Source organism: Gorilla gorilla, chromosome 4 (genome assembly GCF_029281585.2).
Source record: "Gorilla gorilla gorilla isolate KB3781 chromosome 4, NHGRI_mGorGor1-v2.1_pri, whole genome shotgun sequence".
NCBI lineage: Eukaryota > Metazoa > Chordata > Mammalia > Primates > Hominidae > Gorilla > Gorilla gorilla.
In genome coordinates, this window is record NC_073228.2 from 32,863,267 (window position 1) to 32,880,934 (window position 17,668).

Consider the following 17,668-nt stretch of genomic DNA (forward strand, 5'->3'; position numbering starts at 1 on the left):
ATCCCAGCACTTTGGGAGGCTGAGGCAGGCAGATCACTTGAGGTCAGGAGTTCAAGACCAGCCTGGGCAACACGGTGAGATCCTGTCTCTACTAAAAATACAAAAATTAGCCAGGCGTGGTGGCGGGCACCTGTAGTCCCAGCTACTTGGGAGGTTGAAGCAGAAGAATTGCTTGAACCCAGAAGGCGGAGGTTGCAGTGAGCTGAGATCACGCCACTACACTTTAGCCTGGGTGACAGAGCTGTACTTTGTCTCAAACGAACAAAAAAATTATTCTATTTTTTTTTTTGTCTCAAATAATATTTTTTGAGACAGTCTCGCTTTGTCACCCAGATTTGAGTGCAGTGGCACGATCACGACTCACTGCAACCTCTGCCTCCTGGGTTCAAATGATTCTCCTGCCTCAACCTCCTGAGTAGCTGGGACTATGGACATGCGCCACCACGCCCAGATAATTTTTGTGTTTTTTAGTAGAGAGGGGGGTTTCATCATGTTGGCTAGGATGGTCTCGAACTCCTGACCTCAAGTGATCCAACCACCTTGGCCTCCCAAAGTTATACATTTTAATAATACATGGGAACATCCTATAAACACTGTTCTGAATATACCTTTACACTTAATTTAATAATGTATTATTATTATTATTTTTTTTTTTTGAGACATAGTCATGCTCTGTTGCCCAGGCTGGAGTGCTGTGGCGCGATCTCAGCTCACTGCAACCTCTGTCTCCCAGGTTCCAGTGATTCTCCTGCCTCAGCCTCTGGAGTAGCTGGGATTACAGAAGCATGTCACCATGCCAGGCTAATTTTTTGTATTTTTAGTAGAGATGGGGTTTTGCCATGTTGGCCAGGCTGGTCTCAAACCCCTGGCCTCAAGTGATCCGTCCACTTTGGCCTTGCAAAGTGCTGGGATTACAGGTGTGAGCCACCACGCCTGGCCATTAGTATATTCTTTAAAAAAAGTTTTCCTGGGGGAAGGGGACTGATGGTGTGTTCTTGAGATCATACCTCATTAGTACATACAGAACTACCTCATTCTTCTTAACAGCTACATAGTATCGATTGAATGAATGGATTATAATGTATTAAATTAATCCCATATTCTTTGACAGTTTTCTTTGTAAGTTTTCGCTATTTTTCAAATCACACCACAATGAATAACTTTGTACATATGTACAAAATTTGGTTGCATCAAAAGATATATATTTTAAAAATTTTGATAGATGTTAATTAATTATACCCCACAGAAGTTTTATCAATTTAGGCCATTCTCAATAACAAGAGAGCACCTGTTTCTCCAAAACTTTTGGTCTTTGATTTGTTTGTTCTGTCAATCTGATAGGCTAACGGCATTACTCATTGAAGTTTATTTTGCATTTCTGTTTTTTGTGTGTGGCAGAGACTACTAATTGCCTCCCAATATACATTTTTGCCTTCTTCTTTAGTAATAGGAAAGCTGACTTTTAGCCGGACACACTGTAATCCAGATGATAGATTACATTCCTCAGGTTCCCTAGTGGCTAGGTATAATTACATGACTATGTTTTAGTGAAATGAGATGTAAGTAAAAGTTCTGTAAATGAGTTTGGGAAGTTGCCTTAATAGGGGTAGTAGGATAACTTTTCTCTTTCTTCCTGCTGCCTAAAATAAAGACATTTTGTTTATGCAAATATTCTTTGAGGCTTTGTCACTGGTACCACACCTAGTCTTGACACACTTTTTTTTTTTTTTTTTTAATGGAGTCTCATTCTGTCACCCTGGCTGGAGTGCAGTGGCGTGATCTCGGCTCACTGCAACCTCCGCCTCCCGGGTTCAAGTGATTCTCCTGCCTCAGCCTCCTGAGTAGCTGGGATTACTGGTGCCCGCCATCACACCTGGCTAACTTTTGTATTTTTAGTAGAGACAGGGTTTCACCATGTTGGCCAGGCTGGTCTCAAACTCCTGACCTCAAGTGATCTGCCCACCTCGGCCTCCCAAAGTGCTGGGATTACAAGCGTGAGCCACTGCGCCCAGCCCTGATTCACTCTTGAGATGGAGTCTTGCTCTGTTGCCCAAGCTGGAGTGCAGTGATGCAATCTCAGCTCACTGCAACCTCTGCCTCCCGGGTTCAAGCAATTCACCTGCCTCAGCCCTCTGAGTAGCTGGGATTACAGGCATGCACTACCAAGCCCAGCTAATTTTTGTATTTTAGTAGAGAGGGGGTTTTACATTGGCTAGGCTAGTCTTGAACTCCTGACCTCAAGTGATCCACCCTCCTCAGTCTTCCAAAGTGGTGGGATTACAGGGGTAAGCCACTGCGCCCAGCCCCTGATTCACTCTCAAGTGAAGTTGAGCACCTACTCATATATTTATTTATTTTATTTTATTTTTATTTTATTTTATTTTTGAGACAGTCTAGCTCTGTCACCCAGGCTGGAGTGCAGTGGCACGATCTCGGCTCACAGCAGTCTCCACTTTCGGGGTTCAAGTGATTCTCCTGATCTCAGATGATCTGCCTGTTTTGGCCTCCCAAACTGCTAGGATTATAGGCATAAGTCACTGTGCCTGGCCCTACTCATGTATTTAAGAACCATTTGTATTCCTTTTCTTTCTGCCCAGGATGGCCTCAAACTTCTGTGCTCAAGTGATTCTACCATTTCAGTTTCTTGAGTAGCTGGGATTATAAGTGTGTACCACTGTACCTGGCTTGTATTCCTGTATTTAGGTGAATGCTGTGTTCATATTATTTCCTCCTTTTACTGCTAAGTTGCTGGTCTTTTTTGTATTGATTTGTAGTGGTTCTTTATATATTCAATAATTAATCCTTTTCCTGATATTTGAGCAAATATTTTTGCATCTTATTTTGCTGTGCATAAATTTATTTTTATGTCTGACTTGCTATTTAAAAATGTACAAACAAGCCAGGTGCCATGGCTCATGCCTGCAATCCCAACACTTTGGGAGGCTGAGGTAGGAGGATCACTTGAGGCCAGGAGTTTGAGACTAGCCTGGGCAACAAAGTGAGACCCCCATCCCTACAAAAAACTAAAAAATTTGCCGGGAAGGTGGCACACACCTCTGGTCCCAGCTACAAGGGAGGCTGAGGCAGGAGGATCCCTTGAGCCAGTAGGTCAAGGTTGCAGTGAGCCATGATCATGCCACTGCACTCTAGCCTGGGTAACAGAGTGAGACTCTCTCTATAAAAAAAAAAAAAAAGAAAGAAAAAATTACAAACAGCAGGCAAAATTTTTTTCAGATCTTCTGCTTTAATACTGACAATATTGAACTTCACCCGAGCTCTGTGATTCTGGAAAATAAGGATGGCCAAAAAATCTCCCCATCCTAGGTGGGTGCAATAGTGCAAGCCTGTAGTCCCAGCTACTAAGGGAGGCTGAGGTAGGAGGATCACTTGAGCCCAGGAGTTAGGAGTTGGAGTCTAGGCTGGGCAACATAGTGAGATCCCATCTCTAGAAACAAACAAACAAACAAAAATCTTCCCACAGTTTTATGTCCAGGAAATAATTTTTTATTTTGGAAGTGATGTGGAACCAACTTTTTCCACATCAGTTAGATAAGCTTTATGGATGGCTCCCTCATTTATCTGACAAAGCCAGACACAGACCCTCCAAATTCCCATTCTTTGTCTCATAAGTGATTAGCTGAACTGTTCACTGCCACTGACCAATCTGGACAAAATATCTACTAACTTGACCAAACTTTAGTCAGGATTTAGCCCTCCCCATAGGCCCTAGAACCTTGACCTATTCTTGGGCTTAAGCAAGCATTGGTATGCTGAACAACCTTCAGGAAAAGATGTTCCCTGATCCAATCAGCTATCTGATCAGATTATCCCAACTCTTCATCTTACTTCCCCATAACCTGGTTTGTTCTACCCTTTTTATTCCTTGCTAACAAAGAAAACTTTTTCGCTTAATGTTTGAGATACAAATCTTATGACTTGAGCATTTTCCCTATTGCAATAGTCTTTTCAGATAAAGTGTCTCCTTACCTAATTCCAGATTTGCTTTTTATTTGACAATACCAACCTTCAGTGCTTCCTGGAGCTTGCATAATTTACTTTCCAAAATGCAAAACTGTTGTTTTAGACTGTAAAGTTCTCGGTGGCAGATACGAGATGGAAAGATGGTGTCTTTCAATACTTCTAAACTCTGAAATTAATAATAAACAATTCTGAGTCCTATGAGTAATATGATAAGGACAAGAAAACAGGAACCAGAAAGCGACTTGATGTATGTTTTTATAGAAGCAAAGGCAGACTTGACTCAATAATTTCATCTTATCTAAGTTTAGCTTGAGGGTTGGACTGACTTGAGCATGTATGTATATAAACACCAAGTGTGTAGAAAAACTATAGCGCTGAAAACAGGGATGTCACATCCATACCTGGGTTATGCAGTTCTGGCACCAGCTGTATATAGACCATACTCTATTTGTCCAAAGTTTTATTGCATCTCTGATGTTAGGAAAATTGAAGTTCCAGGATGATGTTAGCCAGCTTCTGCTTTGAGATATATCTATTGAAGAAATACCGACTCTGTAGGAAAAACAAAATGAAACAAATAAAAAAACCCCTAAGTCAGAATAATAGCCTTGGCCTGGTGTGGTGGCTCATGCCTCTACTGCTAGCACTTTGGGAGGCTGAGGTGAGGAGATTGCTTGAGACCAGGAGTTCAAGACTAGCCTCGGCAACATGGCAAAACCCTGTCCCTACCAAAAAAAAAAAAAAAACCACAACTTAATCAGGCATGGTGGCATGCCAGAAGAGAGAAGAATATGCAAACCAGGTTTGAAGATGGGTTAAATCAGAGCTTTTCATTCCACAGAAGAGAACTTCTAATGGGGTCAGAACATTGATCTTCTAATATTTGAAAGCCTGTTAACTAGGAGAGAGAGAGCAAACTGTTTTGTTATAGGAGGACCCACCCAGCTCTGGCGGTTTAAAGCGTCATGAATGCAAATTTGAACTCCAGAAAAGCAGAGCTTCCTAACAATGGGACTTCCATAGCAATGGGATCTGCTTCCTCATTCAGTTTGTGCCTTTCCCATGAGCAAGAGACTCCTAGGAGAGCCACAGCGCATTAGGAAGCCGTATGGGAACTCACTCACAGGTTCTTTGTTTATTTTTTTGAGACGGAGTTTTGCTCTTGTTGCCCAGGCTGGAGAGCAATGGTGCGATCTCAGCTCACTGCAACCTCCGCACCCCGAGTTCAAGTGATTCTCGTCCCCGCTCCCGAGTAGCTGGGATTACAGGCACCCGCCACCATGCCTGGCTAATTTTTTGTATTTTTAGTAGAGACGGGGTTTCACCATGTTGGCCAGGCTGGTCTCACACTCCTGACCTCAAGTGATCCACCTCCTTTGGCCTCCCAAAGTGCTGGGATTACAGGCGTGAGCCACTGAGCCCGGCCAGGAACTGACAGGTTTTTTGGGTGGTCTCTGAATGTCATCCAACTCTTTTATTTTTTATCAAAAAAATTTTTTTTGACACAACGTCTTGCTGTGTTGCCTAGACTGGAGTGCGGTGGCAAGATCATAGCTCACTGCAGCTTCTAAGTCCTGGGCTCAAGCGATCTTCCTGTCACATGAGTCTCCCAAGTAGTTGGAACACAGGTGCCAGCCACCACACCTGGCTAATTTGGTTTGGTTTTGTTTTTTTAGAGATGGGGTCATGCTATGTTGCCTACACTGGTCTTGAACTGCTGGCCTCAGGCAATCTTCCTCCCTTGGCCACCCAAAGTGCTGGGATTACAAACATGAGCCACTGTGCACAGCTGAGATTTTTCGACTTAGTCTTTTTGTACATGTGATATTTTATTCATAGAATCCATAAATGGTAGGGAAATTTCTGAGTTCAGAGCAATACATATGATACAAAACTTAATATATAGACTAGAGTTTCTTAGCCGAACTGGAGGGGCTGGCCTTAGGTAATCCACGGACTCCCTGAAATTGGGGACACCATTGGAAATATGAGTGAGCTCATGGGCAGTTTCCTATGATTTTCAGGCCTCAAAATGTCTCTTGGACTCAAAGATGCCTTAGGGCAGAGGACACGTGTACCCCCAGTATAGAATCTCGGACAGTGAATGTCAGTAAACATTCGGCAGAAAAGCTCTGCCAAATTGAGTGCTCTGATGTGACTTTTTCATCAAGTCAATGTTCCTGGGATCTCTTGTACATGATAATCTCACACTTGTAAGGTTTCATAGTTTCTGCTTACCCTAGTTTTCTTTCCCACCCTCCCTCTCCCACCAGACTGGACTCTGAAATGGGCATGTACAGAGAAGAGGAGACCCCAACATGCTTCAGGCTTTGAGTGGAGAAGACACAGCCTCTGCTGGGACAGGGAATAGATGGATGCGGAGACCCTGAAGATGCTTTTCGATGGTGGTCTGAGGTTGGGACAGTGGCAGGAGATACCATTCACCCAGGATCTCCAGGACAAGAGACCAGCCTGGCAGTTACATGTGTTTTTCTTCAAACTGGTTGCCAGGTTGGAATGACCAATGACATCAGAGATTCCAACCTTCCTGATTGGAAGGACTGGACTCCATGGGCATCTGGGAGCTCAAGTGGACAACAGCATCTTCTCAGAGCTGTTCTCCACTCCTGACTTCTCTCAGCCTCGAGAATTGATAATACACCTTCTGGGTCCTAGCAGAGTCCAGAAGAAGGCCTTGGATAGAACAGAGACTAGATTCCGTGGGTTGGGACAGATTTTGCGAAAGATCATGACCAGCCATCAACCGCACCCCCAGGATGAGGAGCAGAGCCCCCAGTTGAGCACCTCAGGGTACCCCCTCCAGGAGGTGGTGGATGATGAAGTGTCGGGACCATCAGGTGAGGGGACTGGAGGAAGAAGAGGTGGGATAGGATTGACTAAGGTGAAGGAAGGGGGCCAGGTACAGTGGCTCACACCTGTAACCCTAACACTTTGGGAGGCCGAGGCAGATGGATCACCTGAGGTCAGGAGTTCAAGACGAACCTGGCCAACATGGTGAAACCCCATCTCTACTAAAAGTACAAAAATTAGCCAGGTGGTAGTGGTGTGCGCCTGTAATCCCAGCTATTTGGGAGGTTGAGACAGGAGAATCGCTTGAGCCTGGGAGGAAGAGGTTGCAGTGAGCCAAGATTGCACTACTGCACTCCAGTCTGGGTGAGAGAGTGAGACACTGCCTCAAAAAAAAAAAAAAAAAAAAAAGAAGGGTCAGAGGTCAGGAAGGAGAACCTGAGGAGGGTGTATGGGAAGAATGGAGAAATTCAGGCCAGGTGCAGTGGCTCACACCTGTAATCCCAGCACTTTGGGAGGCCAAGGCGGGCAGATCACTTGAGGCCAGGAGTTTGAGACCAGCCTGGTCAACATGGTGAAACCCCATCTCTACTAAAAGTACAAAATTGAGCTGGGCATTATCGCAGACCCCTGTAATCCCAGCTACCTGAGAGGCTGAGGCATGAGAATAACTGGAATCCGGGAGATAGATGTTGCAGTGAACTGAGATTGCACCACTACACTCCAGCCTGGGTGACAAAGCAAGATTCTGTCTCGAAACTAACAAACAAAAAACCAATAACAAACAAACAAACAAAAAAGGAGGGACTCAGAGAGCCAGGGACCAGGGAAGGACATGAAGAAGTGTTCTGAGGACAGAGATACGGAAGAATGGGGAGGGGAAGGAGCGGCTCATGGGGTTGAGCAGAGAAGAAAGTCAGAAAGATGGCTTGGAGAAGCCAACAGTCTGCAAGGCTGGGGAGGATGAAGAGTGGTTTGGGGTTGGGGTCGGGGTCTAAGGTGATCAGTTGCAGAAGCATTACATGGTGGCCTGGTTTCTTTACTCAGCCCCTGGGGTAGATCCCAGCCTCCCATGTAGGTCTCTTTGCTGGAAAAGGAAGAGGGAGTGGTCGGACGAATCTGAGGAGTCATCGGAGGAGGAGCCAGAGAAGGAGCTCGCCCCTGAGCCTGAGGAGACCTGGGTGGCGGAGACGCTGTGTGGGCTCAAGATGAAGCTGAAGCTGAAGCAACGGCTAGTGTCATTCGTGCTCCCTGAGCACCATGAGGACTTCAACAGGCTGCTTGGTAGGAGGACACCCCAGAGAGCACCTCCAATCCTGTTCTTTTAAAAACGAGGAAAACTTTCAATAACCACACTTTTCCAATGGGAAAAATATGCCCCCAGTGGGTGAGCTCTCCATGCGGGAGGACTCAGAAGTGATCACTCATGAGGGACGCTTAGGAGATGATAGAGGATTAGGCTGGAGTTGATAAAGTTTGGCACTCGGGATAAGAAAGCTTGTTTTTGGGCTGGACGCTGTGGCTCACGTCTGTAATCCCAGCACTTTCGGAGGCCGAGGCGGGCGGATTACAAGGTCAGGAGATCGAGACCATCCTGGCTAACATGGTGAAACACAGTCTCTACTAAAAATACAAAAAATTAGCTGGGCGTGGTGGTGGGCGCCTGTAGTCCTAGCTACTTGGGAGGCTGAGGCAGCAGAATGGCGTGAACCCCGGAGGTGTTGCTTGCAGTGAGCTGAGATCGTGCCACTGCACTCCAGCCTGGGTGACAGAGAGAGACTCTGTCTCAAAAAAACAAAAAAACAACAAAAAAAGAAAGTTTGGTTTCAGGACAGGTGCTGTGGCTGATGCCTGAGATCCCAGCACACTGGGAGGCTGAGGCAAGAGGATTGCTTGAACTCAGGACTTTGAGGCTGCAGTGAGCTATGACTGCACGACTGCACTCCAGCCTGCATGACAGAGCAAAACCCTGTTTCAAAAGAAAACCAAAGGCCGGGCACAGTAGCTCATGCCTGTAATCCCAGCACTTTGGGAGGCTGAGGCGGGTGGATCACCTGAGGTCAGTTGTTTGAGACCAGCCTGACCAATATAATGAAACCTAGTCAATACTAAAAATACAAAACCTAGCCGGGTGTGGTGGTGCACGCCTGTATTCCCAGCTACTTGGGAGGCTGAGACAGGAGAATCGCTAGAACCCGGGAGGCAGAGGTTGCTTTGAGCCGAGATATCACCACTGCACTCCAGTCTGAGAGACTGAGACCCTGTGGCAAAAAAAAAAAAAAAAAAAAAAAGGACGGTCCCAGAAGTCAGGAAGGAGCACCTGAGGAGGTGTGTGGGAAGAATGGAGGGACTGAGGCAGGGTGCAGTGGCTCACACCTGTAATCCCAGCACTTCGGGAGGCCAAGGCAGGCGGATCACTTGAGGCCAGGAGTTTGAGACCAGCCTGGCCAACATGGTGAAACCCCATCCCTACTAAAAGAACAAAAATGAGCTGGGCGTTATTACGGGCACCTGTAATCCCAGCTACTTGGGAGGCTGAGGCAGGAGAATCACTGGAACCTGGGAGACGGAGATTGCAGTGAGCCGAGATTGCACCACTACACTCCAGCCTGGGCGACAAAGCAAGACTCTGTGTCAAAAAAAAAAAAAGGAGAGACTCAGAGAACTAGGGATGAGGGAAGGAAATGAGGAAGTGTTCTGAGGACAGAGAGATGGAAGAATGGGGAGGGGAAGGAGCGGCTCATGGGGTTCAGCAAAGGAGAAGGACGGAAAGATGGCTTGGAGAAGCCAGCAGTCTGTGAGGCTGGGGAGGATGGAGAGTGGTTTGGCGTTTTGGGTCTGGCTCTAAGGAGATCAATTGCAGAAGCATTATACAGTGGCCTGGTTTCTTTACTCAGCCCCTGGGGTAGATCCCAGCCCCCTGTGTAGGTCTCTTTGCTGGAAAAGGAAGAGGGAGTGGTCGGACTAATCTGAGGAGTCATCAGAGGAGGAGCCACAGAAGGAGCTCGCCCCTGAGCCTGAGGAGACCTGGGTGGCGGAGACGCTGTGTGGGCTCAAGATGAAGCTGAAGCGATGGCGAGTGTCACCCGTGCTCCCTGAGCACCACGAGACTTTCAACAGGCTGCTTGGTAGGAGGACACCCCAGAGAGCACCTCCAATCCTGTTCTTCTAAAAAAGAGGAAACTTCCAATAACCACACTTTTCCAATGGGAAAAATATGCCCCCAGTGGGTGAGCTCTCCATGCAGGAGGACTCAGAAGTGATCACTCATGAGGGACACTTAGGAGATGATAGAAGATTAGGATTAGGTTGGCAATTGGGATAAGAAAGCTTGGTTTTGGGCCAAGTGCGGTGGCTCATGTCTGAGATCCCAGCATGTTGGCAGGCTGAGTTAAGAGGATTGCTTGAACTCAGGACTTTGAGGCTGCAGTGAGCTATGATGGCACCACTGCACTCCAGCCTGGGTGACAGAGCAAAACTCTGTCTCAAAAGAAAAAGCACGGTAGCTCAAACCTGTAATCCCAGCACTTTGGGAGGCCGAGGCAGGTCAGGAGTTAGAGACCAGCCTGACCAACATAGTAAAATCTGATCTCTACTAAAAATACAAAAATTAGCCAGGCGTGGTAGCACACGCCTGTAATCCCAGCTACTCAGGGGACTGAGACAGGAGAATCGCTTGAACTGGGGAGGCCGAGGTTGCAGTGAGCTGAGATCGTGCCACTGCATTCCAGCCCAGCCCACAGAGCGAGACTCCATCTCAATAAATAAATAAATAAATAAATAAATAAATAAATAAATCACAATAAAAAATCAAAGAAAGTGGCTTCAGCTGTGCCCTCTGAAACTTAATGTCTCTTGCTGACTTTTCTAAACCTAAGTGTCTCCATCCATAGAAGGGGATACCTAGGCCACAGTCACACCCTGATGTGACTGTCTCATGAGGAAATGATGGGAATTCCTTTATGACTCTGCAGTGGTCCCTCTGTGTCTGCTGGGAGGGCGTTCTGGCTTTTTGCCAGCTCGACATCCTGTAGATTCTCACACCCAGGGCCTCCTTCGGCCTCTTCTCAGGGGAGTCTCAGAGCGGGAGCCTCTCTCCCTTGCCCAGTGAAAGTCATTCTCCCCTCTCCCATCCACCTTACCTGTGGCAGCAATCCTGAGACTTCCCCCTGGGAGGCACACTTCTCCTTGCTGCCCTGCTGCTCCCACGGAAACCCTGTCCTGCTTTTCAAGCTGACATCTGCTCTCTAATCACAGAGGATCCTGTCATTAAAAGCTTCCTCGCCTGGGACAAAGATTTGAGGTTGTCAGACAAGGTAAGGTTGTTCTCCACGGAACTGTGTTCCTGCTTCAATGCACCGCCAGTGGGAGGGCGCAGCTTCTAAACCCACAGTTCCTCTCTTCTCTCCCTCCAGCACTTCCCACCAGATGCTCCCACAGTCTTCTTTTCTTTTTGTGAGACAGTCTCGCTCTGTTGCCCAGGCTGGAGGGCAGTGTCTCAACCTTGGCTCACTGCAGCCGAAGCTTCCTGGGTTCAAGGCATTCTCCTGCCTCAGCCTCCCAAGCAGCTGGGATTACAGGCATGCACCACCATGGCTGGCTAATTTTTGTGTTTTTAGTAGAGATGGGGTTTTGCCATGTTGACCTGGCTGGTCTTGAACACCTGACCTCAGGTGTTCCGCTCGCCTTGGCCTCCCAAAATGCTGGGATTACAGATGTGAGCCACTGTGCCCCTCTGGCTCCCACAGTCTTGAGTCTTGGTGCCCACCTTTTTTTTTTTTTTTTCGAGACAGTATCTAGCTGTGTTCCACAGGATGGAGTGCAGTGGCATGATCACAGCTCACCACAGCCTCTAATTCCTGGGCTCTTGCAATCCTGCCTCAGCCTCCTGAGCAGTTGGGAGTACAGGCACATGCCATCATGCTCGAATAATTTTTATACAAACATTCTTGCTATGTTGCCCAGGTTGTTCTAGAACTGTTGGACTCACTTGATCCTCCTGTCTCAGCCTCTCAAACTTCTGGGATCACAGGCTTGAGCTGCCACTCGCGGCTATTCTTGGTCTTTTTATGATTTGTCAGCATCTCCCTCAGGACTCTGCTGGTCTCTTGCCGAGTGAATGAGTGGCTCCTGCCTCTCCTATGGGTCATTTGGGATCTGAGCTCTGGGCCGCAGTCAGGCCGCAGCCCTGAAGCTCCTGGCCCCTTTACTCTCAGTTCTTTGGGACAGTTCTCTGCCTGGCACACAAAAGACCCTCCTGATACCAGCCGACCTAGACACACTCCTTCAAAGATCCCATCAGAGCCCACCATCCTGGAAGCATCACCAACATGCCTTCCTCCAGCTTCTTGGATTTGCATCCGACCTTCAAATACCCCGCCACCCCGCAATTTCCACATGAGCACAGTCACCCCAATACTCAGGTCCCTTCTCTGATGGGCAACCCCTCCCTAGACCCCCATTCCACTGTCTCCACGATCTTCCTCTCCCAAGATGTGACCTCTCCCTCTCTGTGTTCCTTTCTCTCCACCAGTATCTCCTGGCTACGGTCATAGCATATTTTAGCCGCGCCGGCCTCTTCTCCCGGCAATACCAATGCATTCATTTATTCCTGGCTCTGTGAGTGGTTTGCTTCCTCCTGTCAATATCCAATACCCTGGGACAGCAGGGGAAGTGGGATTCCAGCCTTTCATTTATTCTTGCACCTATTTGTTCTCTTTACTCTGTGTACAAAAAAGAGGATTATACTATCTTGTTTTTAGACTGTTGTTTCTAAAAAGAAACTCAGGCTGGGCGCGGTGGCTCATGCCTGTAATCCTAGCACTTTGGGAGGCCGAGGCAAGCAGATCACTTGAGGTCAGGAGTTTGAGACGAGCCTGACTAACATGGCAAAACCCCATCTCTACTAAAAATAGAAAAATTAGCCAGGCATGGTGGTGTGCACCTGTAATCCAAACTACTCGGGAGGCTCAGGCAAGAGAACCCGTTGAACCCAGGAGGCAGACGTTGCAGTAAGCTAAGTTTGAGCCACTGCATTCCAGCCTGGGCAACAGAGCGAGACTTTTCTCAAAAAAAAAAAAAAAAAAAAAGCCAAAAAACCCAAATTCCAACGCCAGTGTACAAATAAAAGAATAAAACAAAAGGAACCATAAACCGCTCCTAAGGGGAGAAGAAAAGGAGCAAAGGAGCGGACACGATGCTTCCCCCAGCAAGCAGACATTTCTGGTTCTTCTGTCTCTCTCCTTCCCATATCAACTGCAAATGCCATCGACCTCCTCTGGGTTCCCATGACAGAGGCAACAGTTCAGGTCCCCCTCGCATCACTTGAATCCACTGTCAAATGCTCCCTGCTGGGGCCTCCTGGAGTCTCTCCCCAAGCCTGGGGGCTTCCTAGTGCAGCCTGAGCATCTTTCCAAAGCACAACACCCTCACTGCCCACCTGAACAACTTCCTTAGCTGATGTCTTTCTAAATTGAGGCCAGGTTCCACAGTGCAAATTCCACCCTCTCTATAATTTCTACAACCAAATTGGCTCGCCATCTTGGTGTTTCCTGGTGTGGCTTCACCGCTCTTTCCAAATGCCCTCCACTCGACTTTGCGTTTGTGTTTTCTGTCTGGGTGTCCTGCACACATGTGGTTCTGAAGGGAAGGACCCATTCCTTAAAGTCAGTTCACCCCACAGCCTCTGTGATGCCTTCCCTCATCCTGCAACTTTTGCATGCTTGTAGCTCTCCAGTTACATCCTATTATAATGTGATATTGGGATTAGGTCATCTGCCCTGATTACTCCCAGTCCCATTAGACTAGATGCCTGTAGAAGGCAGGGTCTTGGCACAATATCAATGTATTCAATTTCTTTTATTTTTTTGAGACAGACTTGCCCTGTCCCCCAAGCTGGAGTGCAGTGGTGAGATCATAGCTCACTGCAGCCTCCATATCCTGTACTCCAGTGATCCTCCCACCTCAGCCTCTGGATTAGCTTTGACTACAGGGCTGTGACACCACACCTGGACAGTTATTTATTTATTTATTGAGACAGAGTCTTGTTCTGCCTCTTAGGCTGGAATGGAGTGGCCCAATCTCGGCTCACTGCAACCTCCTCCTCCTGGGTTCACGTAATTCTTGTGCCTCAGCCTCTTGCATAGCTAGGACTAACAGGTGTGCCACCACACCAGGCTGATTTTTGTATTTTTAGTAGATATGGGGCTGGTCTCGAACTCCTGGCCTCAAGCGACCCACCTGCTTTAGCCTTCCAAATTGCTGGGATTACAGGCATGAGCCATCACGTCTGGTGTGTCTTTTACATTTTTTATAGAGATGAGGGTCTTGCTATGTTGCCCAGGCTCATCTCGAACTCCTGGCCTCAAATGATCCTCCTGCCTCAGCCTCCCAATGTGCTGGGATTCCAGGTGTAAGCCACCACTCTCGGCCACCAGTTGGGTTTTTGTCTTCATCCTGAAGGAGTGGGAGACGCCCTTCAGCAGGTCTCTGACAATCAGGGCCCTCTTGAGGAAGGCATGGTTCTGCAGGGTGGGTGCCAGTCCTGAGCTGAGGATGGTCCCCTGCCCTCCTCTCTGGGAAGCTGACCTCAGCCAGAGGTCTCTCCTGGTGGTGTCCCTGAGCGGCAACCTGATTTCTGTCCCCAGCTACCTGGCCAATGACATGGAGGAGGACAACGAGGCCTCCAAATGAAACATTTTCTACTTTCTGTACAGGAAGAACCATTCCCAGATACCCTTGTTCCATAAGCTTCGGTTCCAGTTCTTCCGTTCCATGCGCTGGAGGGCTTGGGTTTCCCTGGAGGAGTTGGAGGAGGTAGGTGGGACGGGGGGAGGTGGAGGAGGTGGGGAGGAATCAGGTGGGCTGGAGGCTGGACAAGGGGAGGGAGGGGTATCCTGGGGAGTACCCATCTTAAGGGGCATTTGTTTTTCCAGATCCAGGCTTATGACCCAGAGCACTGGGTGTGGGCACGAGATCGCACAGCCTTTCCTAGAGCTCCAGGGACCGTGAGGCCTGAGGTCATTGGCCTGAGGGAAGGTACATCTATGTCCTCTGGGGTAAAGGCAGAATATTGGGGTCTATTTTAGAAATCCGAGGAACCCAATTGCTTGATCCGGCTTCGAGCCTGGGCAACATGGCGAGATCCCCTCTCCATAAAAATACAAAAATTAGCCAGGCGATGTGGGAGGATCGCTGGAGCCTGGGAGGTTGGGGCTGCAGGGAGCCCTGATCCTGCCACTGCACTCCAGCCCAGGAAACAGAGTGAGACCCTGACTCAAAAATAATCATAAATACTGAGTTCGGGGAGGTTCATTATGATTGACGCACTTGAGTTACCGATTTGGGTCGAGGGTTCAGTGAAGCTTTGGTTCACATCTTGTGCAGCTAACCACGTTCAGCACAGAGCATGAGACTTCATCATGAGGAGGTAGGATTATGGATTAGGCTTCTGGACTCAGGGTTTGTGATGTTGTCACATTAGAAACGGATCTAGCATGGTTACGAGTTTAGCTCTTAAGTAACGCAAAAGGCCCCAGTTGTGATGAAGTCCAAAGCCACATTCTTTGAGGGTGCCCTACTCCCTGGGCAGACCCACCCAAAGTCCTTGCTATGAAGCAGATCACTGGGGCTGACCTTGGGTGTATTGAGTGAGTTTTGGAGTCAGCGTCATCAAAGTGTGAGTTTCACAGTTGAACACGATGGTTCAGAAGCAGGCTATAGAATGAAGGACAGGAGATAAAATTGGATTTCTCAACTGCTCTGAACTCTAGTTAGACTTGATGTGGGACGTGAATAACCTTCCTGTCTAGAGAGCCGCCTCCTTTAAGTGTGACATCCTCTCTCTCACTTCTAGAACACCGGATCCAGGGGAGATGTGGATTTTCAGCAGGAACTTTATTCCAGTGCTAATGACACAGGGAGGAGGAGAGGAGCCATTTGTGCAGATCATCTAGAAGAACCTGGACTGTTCTAGACGGAGCTGAATAGAGTGATCAAGTCGTCCTCCCAGAACCAGGGGTGTACTTCTGTGTCTGGAATTGGTGGGTTCTTGGTTTCACTGACTTCAAGAATGAAGCTGCCGACCCTCACGATGTTACAGTTCTTAAAAGTGGCGTGTCCGGAGTTTGTTCCTTCTGATGTTCAGATGTGTTCAGCCTTCTGGCGGGTTCGTGGTCTCGCTGGCTCAGGAGTGAAGCTGCAGACCTTCGCAGTGAGTGTTACAACTCTTAAGGCGGTGCGTCTGGTGTTGTTCGTTCCTCCCAGTAGGTTCGTGGTCTCGCTGGCTTCAGTAGTGAAGCTGCAGACCTTCGCGGTGTGTGTTACAGCTCTTAAGGCAGGGCATCTGGAGTTATTCCTTCCTCCTGGTGGATTCGTGGTATCACTGGCTTCAGAAGTGAAGCTGCAGACCTTCGTGGTGACTGTTACAGCTCATAAAGGCAGTGCGGACCCAAAGAGTGAGCAGTAGCAAGATTCATTGCAAAGTGCCAAAGAACAAAGCTTCCACAACGTGAAAGTGGACCCCACCAGTTGCCACTACTGGCTTGGGCGGCCTGCTTTTATTCTCTTATCTGGCCCCACCCACATCCTGCTGATTGGTCCATTTTAGAGAGAGCCGATTGGTCTGTTTTACAGAGAGCCGATTGGTCCGTTTTCACAGGGTGCTGATTGGTGCCTTTACAATCCCTGAGCTAGACACAAAAGTTCTCCATGTCCCCACTAGATTAGCTAGATACAGAGTGTCAACTGCTGTATTTACAAACCCTGAGCTAGACAGAGTGCTGATTGGTGTATTTACAAACCTCCAGCTAGATACAGAGTGCCAATCGGTGCATTCACAATCCCTTAGCTAGACATAAATATTCTCCAAGTCCCCACTAGACTCAGGAGCCCAGCTGGCCTCACCCAGTGGATCTCGCACCGGGAGGGCAGTTGGAGCTGCCTGCCAGCCCTGTGCCATGTGCCCACACTCCTCAGCCCTTGGGCGGGCATGCGATGGGCACTGTGGAGCAGGGGGTGGCGCTCGTCAGGGAGACTCAGGTGGTGCAGGGGCCCACCATGGCAGGGAAGATTCAGGCATGGCAGGCTGCAGGTCCCGAGCCCTGCCCCGTGGGGAGGCAGCTGAGGCCCGGTGAGAAATCGAACACAGTGCCAGTGGGCCAGCACTGCTGGGCGACCCCGCGCACCCTCTGCAGCTGCTGGCCTGGGTGCTAAGCCCCTCACTGCCTGGGCTGGCCGGGGCAGCCGACAGCTCAGAGTGCGGGGGCCGCCAAACCATGCCCACCCAGTACTCAAGCTGGCATGCAAGCACAGCGTGCAGCCCCGGTTCCCGCCCGTGCCTCTTCCTTGACACATCCCCGCAAGCTGAGGGAGCTGGATCCGGCCTTGGCCAGCCCAGAAAGGGGCTCCCACAGTGCAGCGGCGGGCTGAAGGGCTCCTCAAGCCTGGCCAGAGTGGGCGCCCAGGCGAGGAGGCACGGAAAGCGAGCGAGGGCTGCCAGCACGCTGTCACCTCTCACTTCCAAGAATCCATAGAGAACAGTGAGAAACCAGGGGTGTTTCTGGTTCCACCCCTTTCTGCACCACCACCTCTATTTTTATACTGCTGAATTCCAACCTCCCTGGGGCGGAATCTGGAGGTCCTCTTTCCTATGGACTGTGTTGCCACAGTCCAAGAGCATTTGAAGGCACAGTGCAGACACTCAGATTAGCACAGAATTCTTTGTAAAAATATGAGTGCCATAGACTGTAACAGATAGCTTCATGCACACTATGCATTTATTGGTTTGTTTGGAAAATGTTGGCCATCGAATTATTAATAGGTTTATTTCAAATAGTTTTGAAATTGTTGTACTTTTGAAAATATGCTGTTCCTGTAGATT

The 17,668-nt window shown here is 48.5% G+C and overlaps 1 protein-coding gene and 1 pseudogene across 1 annotated transcript in view; both read right to left on the reverse strand.

Moving 5' to 3' along the window:
* PRR11 (proline rich 11) overlaps positions 1-17,668 on the reverse strand; it is a 51,447-nt gene that overhangs the window by 17,050 nt on the left and 16,729 nt on the right. Inside the window, exons 3-4 of the mRNA XM_004041257.5 lie at positions 4,383-4,533; positions 4,025-4,147 (exon numbers count right to left, since the gene is read on the reverse strand). Coding sequence (XP_004041305.3) covers positions 4,025-4,147; positions 4,383-4,533 — 274 coding nt within the window. The remainder of the gene's footprint in view (positions 1-4,024; positions 4,148-4,382; positions 4,534-17,668) is intronic.
* LOC129533467 (uncharacterized) lies at positions 11,430-12,883 on the reverse strand (annotated as a pseudogene).